Below are 22,191 nucleotides of genomic sequence, written 5' to 3'. Positions count from 1 at the left end.
AAAACTACACGATTCTTAAAAGATTGTTTCATTTCTTTTCTATTTGTTAGATTGGTTCAAATTTAGTTTGACAGTTCTAGATAAGTATGATATAAACATTGTCTTGAGTCGCAAGTCTTGATTTACCTGCGAAAATCTAGATATACCTAATTTGTAAATTAGTCTGCAGCATCTACTTATACCAAACCACTGACAATAGTCTGAGTAAAACTTTGTTCTTTTATAAATGCAAATCAAGGGCAAATGTGATAGAATTATAAACCCAAAGTCAATCTTGATTTTAGGCACTATATATGAATCTCTAAAGGGTATTATCTTCTTTTAAAGATGTTCTTTTGCAATTTATGATATCATAATCTAATAATGATTGCTTATTAAGGACCTACTCTTTGCTAAGAATGGCATGCAACCTTTTTATATACACTATTTCTACTGCTCATTTCTACCTACTAAGTAGGTATTATTATCCTCAATTGATGGATGTGGAAATGAAGGTTAAAAGACTTACCTAAGGTTACACAGCTACTGTTGTAGCCAGGATTGAACTTCCATCTGTCTGACTACAAAGCTGAAACTCTTTCCCATATACTATATCACACTGCCAATTAATGCTATCAACTTTTCCTATGCCGGTGTTATTCTAATCAAAACCTTGCCACACAGATTATTTACCCATCCAACAAACACACACAAAAATGAAAACTTTCATACTCTTCAATCTTCTGGCGAAGAGCTTCACAATCTTCTTTATAAATCTGTATCTTGGGTCGGTAAACATATTGACTTAACATCAGGTCTTCTGGAGTAGGTGATGTGTTTATAGTAAACTGGAAAAAAAAAAATCAGTCCCTCAAAACTGGTATTTTGAGAACCAAACCATGTTCAAGAACTGTTTCAAGTCTCAGAGTGCCTATTTTAAAAAGTTCTACAAAGAAAAATTTGAAAACTCTGTTAAATTCATATACCTAGTAAGCTACTACTTGGAATCTGAAATAAAGTCTCTAATCTCAAAGTCAATTTCTCACAGATGTTTAGAGGAACTGTGGATGTTCCACTCATAGGATTGAAAGTGATTTGAAAATGACTATGCATTATTTGTCAATTATACCTCAATAAAATTGAGGAGAAAGGAAAATGGCTATGCATTGTTTTAAAAACTATCAATACCTGAAAATTCAAACTTACCAAAAACCTCTCCCTTAAAAGAAAGAAAAAAGATGCCAGTTTCCAAGATTATTCTTTTCTATTTTTATTCTCTAACCCTGTTCCTTACTTGTATCCCAGGTTGAACTCAAACTTTTCTGATATACATAAAATAAAGCAGTAAAAATTTAGTTATTTTTAAAATGTCTTAAGTGTCTTTTGGACATTTTTTAAATGTCTTACAGCTCTAATCCAATGACTTTCTGATGTCCTTAATGCAGTATTGGAAAAACCAAGTTGGCTCATTACATATAAAAACCAAACCAAACAAAACGCCACAACTGTACATTATTTATAGGCAGTGTGGCACGGAATAAGTCATTTTACCACTCTAAGCTTTGGTCTCCTCATCTATAAAATGGGCACAATATTGACCAACCTCTTAAGATTAAAGTAAAAGTCTTTTAAAAAGGTACCAAAGCGGGACTTTCCTGGTGGTCCAGTGGTTAAGAATCCACCTTCCAATGCAGGGGACGTGGGTTCGAGCCCTGGTCCGGGAAGATCCCACATGCCACGGAGCAACTAAGCCCATGTGCCACAACTACTGTGCCTGTGCTCTAGAGCCCTCGAGCCACAACTACTGAAGCCTGTGCGCCTAGAGCCCGTGCTCCGCAACAAGCCACCGCAATGAGAAGCCCGTGCACCGCAACGAAGAGTAGCCCCTGCTTGCTGCAACTAGAGAAAGCCCGCATGCAGCAACGAAGACCCAACACATCCAAAACTAAAAATAAATAAATATTAAAAAAAAAAAAAAAGGTACCAAAGCTCAGGGCTTGCTGAAGTAATCTAACAAATGTTAGTTTCCTCTCATTCTCCCCTTTCAGTTGACAAATTAAAAGGAAATAACGAATGAGATTTTACTCTCATTTCTCTATCTGTAACAAGCTTTCTAACAGATGTGCTCAGAAAGTGTAAAAATGTGCTAAAAGCAATTATAACTGACGTTGACTCTCTTTCTTAAAAAATATTTTTAAGGCTAAATTTATAAAGAAAAATCAAAGCTCTATACTTCTCAAAGAAATCAGGCCTCCTTGGGAAAATGGCTGACTGCCTTTCATATAGGAGCCAAATACTTGATAAAGGAATATTTCTTTTTATAGAAGTATTTAGACAATAAATGAAAAAAAAAAGAAGAAAATTAGGATATCACTACTTTACAACTCCTAATGAATTACTAGATCTAGATAATCTAGTAATAATGGTTGATCATTAAATAATGGTTGATCATCACATCATCACCAGATACTATCTCCTGATGAAAGTACAACTATAAAGTAAACTTGAAAAAAAAACGCTTCATCTGAAAAGGCCTCTGCCAATTTACAGAAAATACAAAGGGCAGAGGAACACGTTAAAATGAAAGTTTGGGTATACACAATGGGCAAAATCCATACTTAACAGAGTATGGAAAAATCTGGCTTCCTCATAAAAAGGGAGGGGTTAGGGGAGAGAGGGGGAGAGAGGAAGAGAGAGAAAGAGAAGCGGGGGGAAGGGAGGGTTATGGAAGGGGACCTTATACTTCAAAAGATAATTGAGAGAGAGATATCAAGTGTTAATAATGTTTGGACCTCACCCGGGTTGCAACTTAACAAATTGGAAAATAATGCAGACAATCAGGGAAATATAAATACTGACTTAATAATTAATCATTTTAAGATATGATTATGGTATTTGGATATTTTAAAAATAAGAGTTCCCATCTTTTTAGGGATACATACTGAAATACAGATAAATTGATGATGCCTGGGATTTGCTCCAAAATAACAGGGGTGGGGAGGTAGGAAAATGTAGAGAATAAAGAGTTGATAATTTTTGAAGTTTGGTGATGGATACATGGGGATTTCATTAAACTATTATCTATTTTTGTATATGTTTGAAAATTCCTATAATAGTAAAGTTTTTTTTAAAAAAAGAGTAGGTTTCCTCTTGAAGCTTCATAACCACAAAGTGAAACATGGGACCACATTCTCAGAGATTCACCAGGAATGCCAAGTGCCAATGGATATTAGGCTCATGCACTATGGGTACATACTGGATGCAACTGCCCATGCTGTATGCAATACATGGGTAATTTGCTGTACCTTGAGTCCAGGACTATATGCACAGGTCACCCTCCTCACTTGACTTATTTATTTTGATTAAGTGCCCAATTTATGCACAATCAGCTCTTGGGTATTTCAGGTCTGGCAGGGGTACTTGCAGCAGTTCCTCAACCGCACTGAAAGGGTGTAAGTTATAGTGTTTTGGCCTGAGCCACTCCTTGGGCATGCAGGAGGTCTTGGGGCACTACCATAGCACCTTTTTTTTTTTCTTTCAGTTTTATTGAGATATAATTGACATATAGCACTGAATAAGTTTAAGGTTTACAGCTAATGATCTGACTTACATATATCATGAAATGATTATCACAAGTTTAATAAACATCCATCATCTCAAAAAAACAAACAAAAAAAAATCCATCGTCTCATACAGATACAAAATTAGAGAAATAGAAAAAAATTTTCCTTGTGATGAGAACTCAGGATTTGCTCTCTTAACAACTTTCATAGATAACATACAGCAGTGTTAATTATATTTATCATGTTGTACCTTACATCCCTAGCACTTATTTATCTTATAATTGGACGTTTGTACCTTTTGGCTGCCTTGATCCTATTTCCCCACCTCTCACTGCCTGCCTCTAGTAACCACAAATTTGATCTCATTTTTAATAAGTTTGTTTGTTTGTTTGTGAAATATAACTGACCTACAACACTATGTTATTAGTTCTTGTTACACAATATAGTGATTTGATATTTCTACATAGTACCTTTTGCCGGTGCTGCCAGCTGAGCTCCTATAACTGCACACACACATATGGATGCTGTACATCTGTCTATGAGGGCTGCCACACATCTCCCCACCTGCCTCAAAAATGCTCTCCCCAGTTCTACCCTAAAGGAGACTCATAGTCATCTAAGTCCTGGAACAGATGCCCATAGCTGTGAACCTCATTTTCCACAGCCCATACATACTCCATTTCTTTGGCCTTCCTCTACTTTGGGATTTTTAAATTTCTTTCCTGATATAGCTTGAACTCTCTTACCATCTTTTTAAAAAAATTTATTTTATTGAAGTATAGTTGATTTCTCTTACTATCTTGATGGGTTTGTTCCCAGATTTATTTCCCTAACACTGCCCCTCCTGACCTCTGTAAGGCCTGAGAGGAAAGGGGAGCATTCATACCCTCAAAGATTAGCTTCCTACATATCCTCTCCCTCTTCCACCCTGCCAGCATCCTCTCTGTTCCTACCCTTCCCCTCTGCTTTCTCTGGTCCCCTGGTACTCTTTCTGCTTTTCCTAAGACTCTGGCTGCATACCTAGGCACCTTTCTACTCCACATCTTCAGCTGAGGCAAGGAGATTCTACTAGGAAGGGGCACTATGGTGATAAGAATAATGAGGTTGGCAACCCAAAAGATGCATGAGTATCTTCCCAGTTTCCATCTTTGATTTACTTTTCACGTTAGATATACAATCCTCCTATAATTGATTTCTTTCTAAACAGCTTTATTGAGATTTAATTTGCACACCATATAATTCACCCATTTAAGTATACAATTAAATTATTTTAAAAATATATTCACAGGGTTGTACAACATCAAGCCCCAGCTAATTTTACAGCATTTTCATTCCCCTAAAAGAAACCCTGTACCCATTAGCTGTCATTCCCCATTCTCCTCCACCCCATCCCAGCTTCAAGTAACTCATAATCAGTTCACTTTTTGGCTATTATGAATAATGCTCATGTACAAGTTTTTGTTTAGATGTATGTATTCAATTCTCTTAGGTAAATACCTAGAAGTGGAATTGTTTCTATGTTTAACTTTTTGAGGAAATGTTTAACTTTTTGAGGAAATACCCAACTGTTTTCCAAAGTGGCTACACCATTTTACATGCCTATCAGCAATGTATGAAAATTCCAATTTCTCCACATTCTTGCCAATACTTATTGTCTTTTTGACTACAGCCACCCTAGTGGGTGTGATAGTAACTCATTTTAATTTGTATTTCTTTAATCACAATTTTGTTTATTGGCCATTTGCATAGCTTCTTGGCTTTTTTTTTTTTTTTTTTTTGGCCACACCACGGGGCATGTGGGATCTTAGTTCCCCAGCCAGGGATCGGATATGCCCCCTGCACTGGAAGTGTGAAGTCCTGACCACTGGACTGCCAGGGAAGTCCCAGACGATTTTTTAATTTGGTTGTCTTTTTGAGTTTCAAGAGTTCTTTATATACTCTGGACACAAGCCTCTTATAAGATGTATGATTTGCAAATGTTTTCTCCTATTCTGTGGGTTGTCTTTTCCCTTTTTTTTTTTTTTTTTTTGTGGTACGCCGGCCTCTCACTTTTGTGGCCTCTCCCGTTGCGGAGCACAGGCTCTGGACGCGCCGGCTCAGTGGCCATGGCTCACGGGCCCAGCCACTCTGCGGCATGTGGGATCTTCCTGGACCGGGGCATGAACCCATGTCCCCTGCATCAGCAGGCGGACTCTCAACCACTGCGCCACCAGGGAAGCCCTCCCTTTCTTGATGGTATTATTTGTAGCACACAAGTTTTAAATTTTGATGAGCTCCAAATTTTAATTTTGTCACTTGTACTTTTGGTGTTGTATAGAACTGATTTTTATGTATAGGGTGAAGTTTGAATCAAGGTTCATTTTTTTTCCTATGGATATCCAACTGATGCAACACCATTTATAAAAAAGGCCACTGTTCTGCAAGGGCATCTTTGTCATAAACCAAATATTCATGTATGTGTGGATCTATTCTTTAAAAGTTAGAACTCATCTGGTCCTAGTGACAATTTTAATGGTAAATTGTAAAAAAAAAATTCAATGGTAGTTAATTAGAGTTTTCCAGTTCCTGGGTTAATTTTGGTAATTTATGTTTTTCTGAAAAACCATCTAGGTCTTAAAATTTGTCGTCACAGTTGGTGGATTAAAAAAAAATTCTTTTAATCTCTCCTTTAATCTGTGGACATGTCTTCTTTCTCAACCATATATATTTTAGCTTTCTCCTTTTTCTTAATTAGGCTCTTTAAGAGTTTTCTTATTTTATTGTCTTTTCAAAGTACCAGTTTTTAGATCTGTTATATTTTCTGCTTATTTTTTTTCTATTTCAATAACTTTACTATTTACCTGCATTAAATCTGTCTTCCTGCCTTTTTATGGATGTTATTTTATTGTTCATTTTCCAATTTCTTAAAGTGAGTGTTAAAAAATCCTTTATTTTTAGAGTCTTTTCTATAACAATGATATCTCAGGCTTTTAATTCCCTGGTAAGTATAATTTCTGCTGTATATCCCGTATATTTGGCATTAAATGTTCTCCTTACTTTGCTTTCTAAATAGTTTTGATTTCTTCTTTGATATGAGTTAACTAGAAATGTGTTTCTTAATTTCCAAGAAGCTAAGATATTTGTCCTTTTATTAGTTCTAATTTTATTGGATTAAGATCAGATGATGTCCACGAAATCTCCATTTTTTTTTTCCATTTTCTTCGTGGCCAAGGGCATAATTAACTTTTGTAAACGTTCGACAGACTTAAGTGAAAAAAATATTGTGTAATTTTGTATGTAAGTGATATGTTTGTCTATTAATCTTTTAAACTCAGTTTGTTGACTGTATTATTTAAGTATTCTATGAGAGCCCTGCGTACCACAAAACAAACAAACAAAAAAACTTCTGCCGGGGACTTCCCTGGTGGTGCAGTGGTTAAGAATCCGCCTGCCAATGCAGGGGACACGGGTTCGATTCCTGGTCCGGGAAGATCCCACATACCGGAGAGCAACTAAGCCTGTGCGCCACAACTACTGAAGCCTGCGCACCTAGAGCCTGTGCTCTGCAACAAGAGAAGCCACCACAATGAGAAGCCCGCACACTGCAACGAAGAGTAACCCCCACTTGCCGCAACTAGAGAAGGCCTGTGCGTGGCAGTGAAGACCCAATGCAGACAAAAAACCAAAAAAAAAAAAAAAAACCCCCAAAAAACAAACTTCTGCTGTACTTTGGTTTTTTAAAAACCGTTTGTTCAGGAAAAAGTATAAAAAACAAAATAGATGGCAAGAAATGAAAAAAATTTTTTCACATTTTCAAAATTCATGATTATTTTTTAAAAAATCAATTTTTATGCTAACCCCAAATGTACCTTCTACAGGAAAACCTTCTATAGGAAAATTTGCTTCCTTAGATTCTTTTTTTGTTTTTTAATAAATGCTTGCTTTGATGCGGTTTAGTAAACAAGTACAATATATTTTAACTGAGATAACTATTTTACCAAGAAACTGAACTTACTTTGGTTGGGAGATTGCTCTGTCGAGGTTTTTGTATCAGAATGTGGACCTGAAGAAGTATAAGGAACTCCTTTATTGTTATTCTCCCATCTCTGAGTTTCTGAGGGAAAAAAAAAAGTTTGCATGACCATTCAAGGTGAGTCATTTTGACTATAACCACCACCTTTGTTTCTAAATGGCTTAAAGTACTTTGCATATATTTGTGGAAACACTATCCAGATATTTGTAAGCTATACATAAGCAGATTTTATCTAATATTATTTCTGAAGTTTATTCAGTAACAGTAAAATTGGGAGAAAACCCAACAAAACAAAACGTAGGTCTTCCAATTGTGATTCTACTCCACATAATTAATTGCCATGTTGGATCCTTAACCAAAAAAAAGAAAAAAAAGAAAACTAGTCTCCTGTATATTTGAAACATTTCATAATTAAAAAAAACTAAAGAGAAAACAAAATAAAGAAATTAGTTGCATTAGAAATGAGAACTACTTTAACATACCTCCTTCAAGCTCTCTTCACAAACGGTATCTCTGAGGAACTGTGATTCTATTTGACTACTGGGGTGTGCTACAAGTAAAGCAAATTCAAGTGATGAGTAAGTCAAAATTAAATTGTAAACTTAATTTTAGTTATTGTTCAGGTTTATGTGTGGTTCAAGCTCTTGAAGCTATCTGCTAGGATTTTTCTGGGAAGACAGTCGTTTGTAGGGCAAAGTGTATTACAGTTTTAAGGCTCCATATATGTTTCTCTACTAATTATAAGCCTCTTAAGAAAATCACTTTCATAATATACACTTCTCAATTTATTAAAATAACTAAGAATTAAAAATAAACTAAGTATGACTTTACTTATCAACTACCAAAAAGCTTATACAACTTTCAAATATCTCCTGAACTGAAATATATTTATTATTAGTCAAGTAAGCAGATGATTTCTATTATTTAGCCTTCATGAAGGTCTTACTGCTGAAGTCCAGAGAGGTCCCATCAGCCTTGACTGAATCCAGAGAACTGCTGCAACTAGATGGGGTCCTGCTCAGGCTTTTTATCAACACACTGTTAGCATTTTTATCTATAGCTCCTTCAGCACGGTGATCAAAAATCTGAAATGATCAGTAAAGAAACATCATAAGAATAATGTTATGACAGTGTATACTTATAATGACTAAGTGTTCAATGTTAAGAGAAATACTTCTATAAAATTTATCTATAATCATATAAAATATCTTAATAAAGAATTAGAATAAGGCTTTTAGAGTTCAAAGTAATTTTATTTAAAAATATATAGAAATAACTTTGTACATTATACTATATAAGCAAATGTTTCCCAGAGGTATCTAGGTTACAGCCATATCATATGAGCTACCAAACGTTGACCTATCCAATTTTTCAACTACTAGTCACCATGGTCAGGGCTACCACACTGCAGAAAACCAGAAGAGAATACCGGCTGTACACAGTGGCTCTGTCTGGAGTACAGAGAAGGCATTTATTTCCAGGTTTTAGTACTTCCTTCCCCAGGTGACCAAGACTCCTTTGATTGAAGTCAAATAAGTCATATGGTCCTGCTTTTACCATTTTAACCTTTTGACTTTACAGCCTTAAATGCCATTTTCATCTACCTACTTGCTTATATATTTTTTTAAAATAAATTTATTTATTTATTGATTTTTGGCTGAGTTGGGTCTTCATTGCTGTGTGCGGGCTTTCTCTAGTTGCGGTGAGCAGGGGCTACTCTTTGCTGCGGTGTGCAGGCTTCTCACTGCAGTGGCTTCTCTTGTTGCAGAGCACGGGCTCTAGGCATGCGGGCTTCAGTAGTTGCAACATGCAGGCTCACTTGTGGCACACGGGTTTAGCTGCTCCGTGGCATGTGGGATCTTCCTGGACCAGGGATTGAACCCGCGTCCCCTGCATTGGCAGGCAGATTCTCAACCACTGCGCCACCAGGGAAGCCCTACTTATGTTTTTAAGGGCAATATATTCCTTGTCTAAGTGCTAGGATGTGACCTCTATGAGAACAGATTTTTGTCCGTAAATCCCACTGAAGCATTCCCAGGACTTAAACAGGACCTAGGACATAGTAGATACCCAATAAATATTTATTAAATAAAATAATACTAATTTTTATAGAATCTATTCAGTTATACATTTTATATTACTATTACAACTTTCTCAAAGCTTCACAGATGAACAATTTCCTCAGGACCTCACCTTAAAGAACCAATGAAATCATCTTCTAAGCTTACTTACGTATTTCTTAACAGAGTTTAAACTTTGTTTCTATGAACCTATGATTCTTTCTTTTTTTTCACAAATTTATTTGTTTTTTTATTTTTGGCTGTGTTGGGTCTTCTTTGCTGTGCACGGGCTTTCTCTAGTTGCAGCGAGCTGGGGCTACTCTTCATTGTGGTGCGCGGGCTTCTCATTGTCGTGGCTTCTCTTGTTGCGGAGCATGGGCTCTAGGCACGCGGGCTTCAGTAGTTGTGGCACACAGGCTCTAGAGTGCAGGCTCAGTAGTTGTGGCACACGGGCTTAGCTGCTCCGTGGCATGTGGGATCTTCCTGGGCCAGGGATTGAACCCATGTCTCCTGCATTGGCAGGTGGATTCTTAAACACTGCACCACCAAGGAAGCCCCCTATGAACCTATTATACTTTCTAATCTTTATTTCTCCACCTGTAAAACTCAGTTTCAGTGACAAGTTATCCAAATCAGTGTTCCCTCAACTTTTAAAATCTATGCCTTTTTTAAAAAAGGTTTTTAAAATAACACTTATTTCTTAAAAGTTAACACATGCAAAATAGGAAACCAAAAAACACAAGAAGAAAAAACAAAGTCATCCACAATCACAAGCAGTTTACTGTTTGATGTGTCGTCCTAGGTCTCGTTTGTGTACCTACAAAACTTAGCATCCATTTTTATGTAATTAAGATCATACAGTTATGTATCATGCTTTTTCACACATCATGAATATTTAACATTTCAAAGTCCCAAAGCTATGAGTATTTTGATAACCAAGAATACACTAAACCAACTCAATCTGGAAAGAAAAAATGTAATCCTGCCTTTCTTGGCAACAAAAATTTCATAAAAGACAAAAATGGCAACAGGCCTCTAGATAAAGATATTGGCAGAGTTATGATGAAAATACTACATTCCCTTAATGTTCAATTAAAAATGAGACATAATGCAACAGAGTACGTAAAGTATAATGCTTCTAAGAGGATTCATTACCTGATCTAAACTATTAAAGTGTTAGCAAGGAGGTATGTTTCCACTGAATTACTTAATGTATTCCTACAGTATAGCCAAGAGGTACACACATACATCAATGGTTATCATCAAAATTTAAATATGAACACATCCACATTTAGCCCTACCTTTATACTTCCTTCTGCCCCTCTGCTGCCAACCTAATGAACAAGTCCTGATGTACATTTCTCAGCTGAGGGTTTAACAATTCCATGTCCAAAATGTTGCTTTTTTATCAATTATAACAAAGATATTTACAAATGGGTTAATTCACTAGCTCTACTTTTTATCATACATTGTCACCTCAGGACTTCCAAAATGCCTAGATGTTGCAAAATAAAGAAACTTCTATGACTTTTAAATAAACACAAAATCTCACTTACTTCACTTTGAGATACTGGGCTTGATCTAGGCATTCTCCCATCCTCGAAAGAAATGGACTTTCAGCTTCTATATATCCTCACTAGCCAAGAAAATTCAGTCCAGCTTTTCTTTAAGCAGTTTGCATAATAAAAAAGCTTTTTACCCTCCAAATATTTTCACACTGAAGATGACTTGTCAAACCACATATACCCTGGCTAGAGATTCTAATATGCAAAGCCAAAATGACAAATCACTAGAAGTGACAGAATATTTAGAATTACACAATTTTGATATTAATTTTTGTACTACTTTCCATTTCATTTTTTGTGACCATTTGTCACTTCAAATTGTGTTTAAGTCTAACTGCTAGTCAGTTAATTTCTTAAGATTCTACATAGGAATATTTCTCCAGGCATATATATATATATATATATATATATATATATGTATATATAAAATTGGAAATAATCAATTCCTAGTTACCCGAGACTAAAATTAAAATTCAAGAATACTCATAAAAAATCAAGAACATTTCTTAATTCAAGACAGAGCTCACCTCCTGATCTTGTGCGGTATCACTAAACCTAATTTCACTTTTTCTGATTTTTTTCTCATCCTGAATATCATCTTCTTCTTCTTGTACCCAGGTTCTTTTTTGGCTATTGCAGGTTTCTTCCAGTTTATTTTCAGATGGTGAAATCTCTTTTTGGTATGTCTCAGTCAAAGCCTTTTCCTCAGTATCTATGCTAATAGAGTCTGAGGAATTAATCTCACCCGGATATATAGGAAGATTTTCCTCATTTATATATTGAGATGGACTTAAGTTCAGTTTAGCTGCAACAAATCCAGTGTCTGAATGTTTACTGGAGACTGGCTGAGTTTCTAAGTTATTTAAATCAGTTGTGTCTCCTGGAATCGGCTTCAGGTCATCAATACCAGTGACACTACAATTTCTCCTGTTTGGCAATCTGGGCAAAAATATTCCCAAAGAACATCTCCTCACTTTATCTTTTATAGTCGTCATTAATGGTACAGAGATGGTTTCAGCTCCATTATGAGAAATTTTATTTTCTTCATCCCTATCATCTTTAACACTGCTGGACACTATGTTAACATTATGTATTTCTGTAGCTTGCACTATACTCATATTACTGTGTGCCTTATTTACTAATTCAAGTAATTGTTCTGGAGAAGGTGGTATATGAACTGGTTGGAAATCTAAAAATTCTTCAGTTTTTTCATTCAAATTATTCAGATGTGGTTTGATACTACTAAAAGTTGCAGCATTAGATTCAATTACAGGATCTGATGCTTCTCTAGGATTGATATGAGTTTGAATAACTTGCTTGGTCAAGTCTGAGTTATTGTGGAAATCTATAGCTGTATTACATTTAGCTGTTTGAATATTTTTCTTTAGTTCTTTTTTACAGGCCATAGTAAACTGTTTCTCATTATTGAGCATTGTGGAATCGTTTTCACATATGGGTTCAGAGGCATTTCCTCTAACAATATTTAAATTCTTATTTCCCACTTTAGACAATATTGTTTCATCTTTACTGACAATACTCTGTCCTTGTTGAGGTAATGGATGTTGCTGGGCTGACAGATGATGCTGAGGAGCAACACAAACATCATCAACAAAGGTCTTCTTTAAACTATGCTCTGCATTATCAACAAAGGCCTCCGTTTGATCCTTTGGAAGCTTACAAGATACTCGCTTTGAGTTAAGTTTAGTCATCTCCCCCAAATCTTCACCATATACTAAAGTTTCATTAGCTAATAGATTTGGGGGCTCCTTAATCAGATCTTGATCTTTGAGTACTGTTAGGACACAGTCTAACTGTCCTTGGGTACTGGTTTGAACAACTTTTTCCTTCTCTAACAAAGAACAAGGAGCAGAAAGAGGCAGTCCCTCAGATTTCAAATAATATTCACTAGCTAAATTGTTTGCATAAGGAAGCTCATTTTGCACTGGGCAATGACTGGCTTTTACATCATCTTTATCACATAAGGGCATGCCATTCTCCTCCAAATTATCAAAAAAGGAAACATAAGGTAAACAGGAATAATTATCACTGGATCCACAAACAGCAGCTACAGAACTGCCTGTAAAACCCACATTTCTTCTATCTGTACTATTTAAGTGACAGCTTTCAATTTTGGCTTTTTCCAATACATAGGCCTGGACTACAACTTTCATGGCCTCTTCATCCACAGCAGTGCTATGGAATTTGACTTCTGTCTCACCTTGACCCCCAGACAATGTATTAGTAGGAACAAAGGGTATCACATGATGCTTTTGCTCAGTGTGAAGAACAGTTTTGTTTTCTACAGCCAGTGCTTGTTCTTTAGTGATTTCTTGAACAGAGCTACCATCCTTACTAAAAGAAACACCCAAGGTTTTTCCTTTTGCTATTCCAAATTTAGGGTACTCTTGAAGTATTTTCTCCATGGCTTGACAATCAATGAAAACAGTGTGGGACTTAGTAACTTCCAGATCACTGTGATTATCTACAAACATAACAGTTTTGTCTATAGGCCCAGTGGTTCTTTTATCTGGTGAGAGAGGTTTATATTCTAAGGCAGTTGTATGACTTCTGGTAATCTCCATATCATCCTGCCCACATGTATATAAAACAGTATTAGAAGTTCCTTCCAAAGGCACCCAATGAGAGTCCTCTCTATCTTCCAGGACACCTTTGTTATTTATTTCCACTGTACAACTCTGGATGACATCCACACCATTTCTGTCATTCTTTGAAAATGCAATGGTCTTGTCATTTTTGAGTCTAAGGCTCTTCCTTCTCTGACTTTTGCCTGATAGAGATTCATTCAGAAATCCAGGCTTTTGTACATTTTTGTCATTTTTCCAAATGGTTGATTTAGACACTTCCATGTTATCAGCAGCTAAAAATGCTTCAGCTTTCTCTAAAGGATCACTATTAGACCATTCCCCCGGTAATGTTAGCTGGCTGACTTTTGCTACCGAGCGATCACTTTCACCGTTGTCCGGAAAGAAAACACCCTCCTTAGCAGGATTAGGTGTCACTTTTGATTTTTCTAGGCTTTTTCTTTTGGATAGTTCAAAGTTAGAGCTGTCTGGAAGCATAGTTTTCTCCTTTGCTTGGTAGTCAATGAAAACAGTATGGGACTTTGTCATCTCTAGTTCATCGTGATTATCTATAAACATTACAGTTTTGTCCACAGGCCTAGTAGTTATTTTATCTGGTGAGATAGTTTTACATTCTATAGCAGTTGTGTGACTTCTGGTGACCTCCATGTCATCCTGCCCACATGTATACAAAACAGTTTTAGAAGTTCCTGCCAAAGGCATCAAACGGGAATCATGTTCATCTAGTAAAGGTCTATGATTTATTTCCACTGTGTAACTCTTGGTGATATCCATATCATTCTCATCTCCCTCTGAAAATACAACAGTCTTATCAATTTTTAGTCTGCCAAGACTTTTCCTTTCACAAATTTTGACATCTTGCTTTTCATTCAGAATTCCAGTTTTGTCCTTCAAAACACCCATGATATCATTAGAAATAAATACTCCAGTTTTTTCTATCGGACTTTCATTACATTTTTCAACTTTTACAGCTTTCTGTCTGTTTACCGTTGTTAGCTGGTTGTTAGTGTTTTCTAAATTAGTCTTACCTAGTTCTAGTACTTCAGAAGGACCAAATCCAATGACAACAGTGTGACTCTTGGTTAGGTCCATATTTTGCTCCTTCTCTGAACAAATAATTAACTTGTCATGAAAACAGTCAGGCGTGGGACTGCCTAAACTTTTCCTCAGTGGCTCAGGCAGTTTAGAATTCTGGTCTGGTACAGTTTTCACTGTTTGACTATTAACAGCAGTATTATGATTTCTCATGGCAGACTGTCCTTCTGATGAAAACAATGGCTTTGTAGTAGGAAACAAAGATTGCTCACAAGAAACTGTATTTCTATTATTTCTCAGTGTTACTTGTTTATCAAGATCTCCACCAGAGTATACTATATTATGGCTTGTTGCTATGTTCTGGTTAATATCAGGTGACTGAGGAGAATCTTTATCAAGATAGGGTGAAATATTCAAAACTTGATCTTTTCCTTTGTCCCATGTGTCAGTTGGGATGTTTTTAGATATTATGTTTGGTTGTCGGGATGGTTCAATACGACCTTTGGTCATTTCTTCCCATTCATCTGAAGGGCTTATGCTGTGAGAGTGAGATTTACTGGTATTCTCAGATGCCAGACTGTAAGATGCAAGAGGAAACTGACTTCCTACATTAGCTATGTGACTTTTAGTCAAATCCATATTTTCATCTGTGAAGATTTCAGTCCTTTTGTCAGTCAATGAAGTAAATAAAGGATTTTCCAGGTTCTGCTGTAATCTTTCCTTAGATACGTGAGGAACTGAGCTATAATTTATATTCATTTCCCCATTCTCTGACACGATTATGTGATTTTGGATCATCATTTCTTTTTCAGATACTGGTGCAGCTGCTATCTGTACATTTGTCTGAACTTGTTTAAAAATTTGATTATGTATTGCAACTGTGTGACTCTTGGTAATGTCCATGCTTTCTTCTCCCGAATAAATCGTATTCTCTCTGAGAAGAGAGATGGCATCTGGATTGGGATACATTTTAGAATAACTCCTGTCATGCTTTAGCAAATTCTTCTCCTCTCTCATACTTGAGAAACACTTGGTGAGTTCCATGGCATCATTACAACTAGAATAGAAAAATGTCTTATAATCTTGAATAGCTGGACTGGAACGTTTAGATTCTGGGATCATGGCCAATGTTCTGACGTCCTGGTTGGAAGTCTGTGTGACTGTCTGAATTTCTGTCCCTGTAATATGACTGCTGGTAATATGTATGTCACCTTCAGGGTTTAAGGAAGGGTCTTGAAAAGCATCGTTTGGTTTATCCTTAAAGACTGTCTTCTGTCCTAGTGCTTTAGCTACACGACCTGTTGAAACATCCATCATGACATTCTGAGTTTGATTTTCTATTTCAGACAGATTATCTGCTGAAGGTAACTTCTGTATAGTGTGGTTAATTGTCAGGTCCATAAAGTCATTGCCATAAATTGTAATATCACCACCTTTAAATTCCCTTAAGCTGGGCTCACTGGATGTGGGAACCAAAGTCTGAATATTGGCTGTATGACATTGGGTAAAATTCATCCCATCGTCTTGTTCTCTAAAGTGTCTAGTCATATTACTGCTATTTGCATCTACACTAAGAGATACATGCATTTGATGCATAGAAGAGGCCCTATTTGATTCTTTGTAATGAATAGGCATCTCAGAATTTTCTTTATCAGGTCCTGTAAAAGGAGAAGCATTCGATTTTCCTGTTTTCAATCTTTTTATGAAGTCATTGAAATTTATTTTCTTTTCTGAGAAAGTGCTTTGATCCCCAGAAAAATTTAATTCTTTCTTCATTCTTGAATCCTCAGTGTGGAGCTTTAAGTTAGCCAGAAATGATGTGGTATCTATCTTGGTGGATTTTTCACTTTTGGTACAATCTAAAAGGCCTTTGGTAATCATCACAGTATGACTTGCTGTCAGGTCCATCTGGTTTTCATCTGAAAAGATGACTGTCTGGTCATTTGCATGTTTCCTTTCATGGTTGTATTCTGTAATTGAAACCTACAAAGAAAGGAAAATATAAGAGATCAAATCAAATGCAAACTTCTAAAAAGGTATTTTATAACATGTACTATATAGAAAGAGTATTATATAAACAATCCTAGATGATGGTTTCATGTTACATTGGTTTGTTTGAATCAATGGTGTGGTGTGCAGCACAGAATTTCTTATTTAAATTTTTTTCTGAAGTCTGTGAATACTTTTAGTGTTTCTGAACAAATTAAAAGTTAACTATTCACCCACTAGACTGACTAAAAAATGAAAAGACTGACAATACCAAATATAACTATAATGTAAATTCGAATTGTTATATTAGATAGGTCATTCTCATTCTAAGTAAAAAAGACTTGGAAGGAATAAGTGCATGATGGCTAATTTATAGTACACTCTATACTCTTGGGTGGTTGAGTTGTCCTTGAATGCAGTGGTTTTACTTGTGAGGACATGGTCTAACTCTTTATTGCTCAAAGTACGGTCTGTGGACCAGTGCATTAGTATCACCTAGGAGACTGTTAGAAGTACAGAATTTCAGGACCTACCGCAGATCTGCTGGATAAGAATCTATATTTTAATAAAATCCTGAGATGATTCACATGCCCATTAAAGTTGAGAAGTCCTTATATAATTAACATATTTCCCTATTATTTAAACTGGCAGTGATTTAACTATACTTAGTTAACTGGATAGGTATGTAGTTTTTCCAGTCTATGTTGGTCCATTTTGGTAAGTAATCCCTAAATCATGTCACTAACATGAAATTTTTTGTGTTTTAAAAGTTTTAACTATCAAAGAAGATTAAAATATGAAGGCACTTGCATGAACTCATACCTCTCTCTGGGGCATCTGGGTCTGAATGGGAGCACAAAGCAATGTATTCATCCCTATTAAGTAAAAAGAAAAACTATAGTCAATGACAAAAATATATATCACCAAGAGCCTGCCTTCCCTTTTCTTAGGAATTTCATCAGCTACAAGTATTTACTAAAGTTTTTTCAGTTACTAAGTCCTTCCTAAATTTCACTGAGACTTTAAAATTTTCCCACTTTAGAGACAGAGAGTTCAGTGATTACTGTATTCTCTGTGTGATGAAAATATTTTTCGAATGTGGTAGAGAAGGTGGGATTCTAAAAGTGGAAAGTGTGGACTACTTTTTTTCCTCCTTCACTTCCCCATTTTTATTTCCTGGATAGTAGAAGTTACATAGTAAAGAGTACCAACTGATAAGACCAAAATGTTAATAGCATAGATGAACTTATTTGCAAAGCAGACAAACATAGACATAGAAAACAAATGTATGGATACCAAGGGGGGAAGGAAGGGTGGGGTGGATTGGGAGATGGGGATTGACATACAAACACTACTATGTATAAAACAGATAACTAATGAGAATAGACTGTATAGCACAGGGAACTCTACTCAATGCTCTGTGGTGACCTAAATGGGAAGGAAATCCAAGGAAGAGGGGATATATACATACGTGTGGCTGATTCACTTTGCTGTACAGCAGAAACTAAGACAATATTGTAAAACAACTATACTCCAATAAAAAAAAACAAAAAAAGACCAAGATATTAGGGTAAGATTCTGAGGCATCTTTTATTCTATGTTAAGGAGTCTAAATGTTTCCAGGATGAGACGTGCATTTTATAAAAATAATTCAAGAGAAGGAGAAGAAAGAAGATTCAAGAGAAGATAATCCAATGAGGAAGCTACTCTAAAAGTTCAGATACAACATGTTGAGAGTTTGTCTTAGGGCAAGAGACAATAAGAATGGAAATAAGGGATTAGACTCAAGACATTCTAGAACTAGAGATTGGTTCAAGATGGCGGAGTAGAAGAACGTGCGCTCACTCCCTCTTGCGAGAGCACCAGAATCACAACTAACTGCTGAACAGTCATTGACAGGAAGACAGTGGAACTCACCAAAAAAGATACCCCACATCCAAAGACAAAGGAGAAGCCACAATGAGATGGTAGGAGGGCTGCAATCACAATACAATCAAATCCCGTAACTTCTGGGTGGGTGACTCACAAACTGGAGAACACTTATACCACAGAAGTTCACCCACTGGAGTGAAGGTTCTGAACCCCATGTCAGGCTTCCCAACCTGGGGCTCTGGCAAATGGGAGGAGGAATTCCTAGAGAATCAGGCTTTGAAGGCTAGCGGGATTTGATTGCAGGACTTCGACAGGACTGGGGGAAACAGAGACTCCACTCTTGGAGGGCACACACAAAGTAGTATAGCATCAGGACCCAGGGGAAGGAGCAGTGACCCCATAGGAGACTGAACCAGACCTACCTGCTAGTGTCGGAGGGTCTCCTGCAGAGGCAGGGGGTGGCTGTGGCTCACCATGAGGACAAGGACACTTGCAGCAGAAGTTCTGGGAAGTACTCCTTGGCGTGATGCCTCCCAGAGTGCACCATTAGCCCCACCAAAGAGCCGGGTAGGCTCCAGCGTTGGGTCACTTCAGGCCAAACAACCAACAGGGAGGGAACCCAGCCCCACCCATCAGCAGACAAGCGGATTAAAGTTTTACTGGGCTCTGCCCACCAGAGCAACACCCAGCTCTACCCACCACCAGTCCCTCCCATCAGGAAACTTCCACAAGCCTCTTAGATAGCCTCATCCACCAGAGGGCAGACAGCAGAAGCAAGGAGAACTACAATCCTGCAGCCTGTGGGACAAAACCACATTCACAGAAAGATAGACAAGATGAAAAGGCAGAGGGCTATGTACTAGATGAAGGAACAAGATAAAACCCCAGAAAAACAACTAAATGAAGTGGAGATAGGCAACCTTCCAGAAAAAGAATTCAGAATAATGATAGTGAAGATGATCCAGGACCTCAGGAAAAGAATGGAGGCAAAGATCGAGAAGATGCAAGAAATGTTTAACAAAGATTTAGAAGAATTAAAGAACAAACAAACAGAGATGAACAATACAATAAGTGAAATGAAAACTACACTAGAAGGAATCAATAGCAGAATAACTGAGGCAGAAAAACAGATAAGTGACCTGGAAGACAGAATGGTAGAATTCACTGCTGCAGAACAGAATAAAGAAAAAAGAATGAAAAGAAATGAAGACAGCCTAAGAGACCTCTGGGACAACATTAAATGCAACAACATTCACATTATAGGGGTCCCAGAAGGAGAAGAGAGAGAGGAAGGATGCAAGAAAATATTTGAAGAGATTATAGTCGAAAACTTCCCTAACGTGGGAAAGGAAATAGCCACCCAAGTCCAGGAAGCGCAGCGAGTCCCATACAGGATAAACCCAAGGAGAAGCATGCTGAGACACACAGTAATCAAATTGGCAAAAATTAAAGACAAAGAAAAATTATTGAAAGCAGCAAGGGAAAAACAACAAATAACATACAAGGGAACTCCCATAAGGTTAACAGCTGATTTCTCAGAAGAAACTCTACAAGCCAGAAGGGAGTGGCATGATATATTTAAAGTGATGAAAGGGAAGAACCTACAAGCAAGATTACTCTACCCGGCAAGGATCTCATTCAGATTCGATAGAGAAATCAAAAGTTTTAGAGACAAGCAAAAGCTAAGAGAATTCAGCACCACCAAACCAGCATTACAGCAAATGCTAAAGGAACTTCTCTAAGTGGGAAACACAAGAGAAGAAAAGGACCTACAAAAACAAACTCATAACAATTAAGAAAATGGTAACAGGAACATACACATTGATAATTAACTTAAACGTGAATGGATTAAATGCTATAACCGAAAGACACAGGCTTGCTGAATGGATACAAAAACAACACCCATATATATATGCTGTCTACAAGTGACCCACTTCAGACCTAGGGACACATACAGACTGCAAGTGAGGGGATGGAAAAAGATATTCCATGCAAATGGAAATCAAAAGAAAGCTGGAGTAGAAATACTCATATCAGATAAAATAGACTTTAAAATAAAGAATGTTACAAGAGACAAGGAAGGACACTACATAATGATCAAGGGATCAATCCAAGAAGAAGATATAACAATTATAAATATATATGCACCCAACATAGGAACACCTCAATACATAAGGCAACTGCTAACAGCTATAAAAGAGGAAATCGACAGTAACACAATAATAGTGGGGGACTTTAACACCTCACTTACACCAATGGACAGATCATCCAAAATGAAAATTAATAAGGAAACACAAGCTTTAAATGCCACAATAGACCAGATAGATTTAATTGATATCTTTAGGACATTCCATCCCAAAACAGCAGATTACACTTTCTTTTCAAGTGCACACGGAACATTCTCCAGGATAGATCACATCTTGGGTCACAAATCAAGCCTCAGTAAATTTAAGAAAATTGAAATCATATCAAGCATCTTTTCCGACCACAATGCTATGAGATTAGAAATCGATTACAGGGAAAAAAAATGTAAAAAACATAAGCACATGGAGACTAAACAATATGTTATTAAATAACCAAGAGATCACTGAAGAAATCAAAGAGGAAATCAGAAAATACCTAGAGACAAATGACAATGAAAACATGATGATCCAAAACCTATGGGATGCAGCAAAACCTGTTCTAGGAGGGAAGTTTATAGCAATACAAGCCCACCTCAAGAAGATGTGGTACACATATACAATGGAATATTACTCAGCCATAAAAAGGAATGAAATTGGGTCATTTGTAGAGACGTGGATGGATCTAGAGACTGTCATACAGAGTGAAGTAAGTCAGAGAGAGAAAAACAAATATCGTGTATTAACGCATCCATGTGGAACCTATAAAAATGGTACAGATGAACCGGTTTGCAGGGCAGAAATAGAGACACAGATGTAGAGAACAAACGTATGGACACCAAGGGGGGAAAGTGGTGGTGGGGGTGGTGGTGTGATAAATTGGGAGAATAGGATTGATATATATACACTAATATGTATAAAATGGATGACTAATAAGAACTGCTGTATAAAAAAATAAATAAAAAGAGTGGAAGTTGAGAAAAGAAAAAGAAAAAAAAGACATTCTAGAACTGAAATATAAAGGTTTAGGTAACAAACTGGATGTTGGAAATAAGGAAGGGACTGAAGATGCTATAATGAAACAGGAAATACATTTAAAAATTCTTAAGTTTAAAGGTAAATATTTAGAATATTTCAAAGAGTTTATGGCAACCTCGACTGAATATGATGAAGTAATTATGGGCTTTTTATTAAAGCTTTATTTACATATCCAGCTTCCATTCTTGTCATTTACTTAACAAATATTGTTTCAGAACCTATTATGTGCCCCAGAACTCAACCATATACTAAAGCACAAAGAACAAGACAAAATTTCTGGACTCAAAAGAGTTCCTAGTTTAATAAGAGAGCCAAAAGTAAATACCTAAAATACAGCATGATAAATTCTACAATA

The 22,191-nt window shown here is 36.6% G+C and overlaps 1 protein-coding gene across 1 annotated transcript in view; it reads right to left on the bottom strand.

The window, feature by feature from the left end:
• KNL1 (kinetochore scaffold 1) overlaps window positions 1-22,191 on the bottom strand; it is a 63,371-nt gene that overhangs the window by 16,205 nt on the left and 24,975 nt on the right. Inside the window, 6 exon segments of the mRNA XM_067743285.1 lie at window positions 712-827; window positions 7,537-7,635; window positions 8,037-8,104; window positions 8,501-8,639; window positions 11,707-16,800; window positions 17,629-17,681. Of these exon segments, the coding sequence (XP_067599386.1) occupies window positions 712-827; window positions 7,537-7,635; window positions 8,037-8,104; window positions 8,501-8,639; window positions 11,707-16,800; window positions 17,629-17,681 (5,569 nt within the window).

The sequence above is a fragment of the Pseudorca crassidens genome, chromosome 1, assembly GCF_039906515.1.
Source record: "Pseudorca crassidens isolate mPseCra1 chromosome 1, mPseCra1.hap1, whole genome shotgun sequence".
Classification (NCBI taxonomy): Eukaryota; Metazoa; Chordata; class Mammalia; order Artiodactyla; family Delphinidae; genus Pseudorca; species Pseudorca crassidens.
The sequence above is the reverse complement of the archived record's forward strand: the minus strand, read 5'-3'. Positions and strand labels throughout refer to the sequence as shown.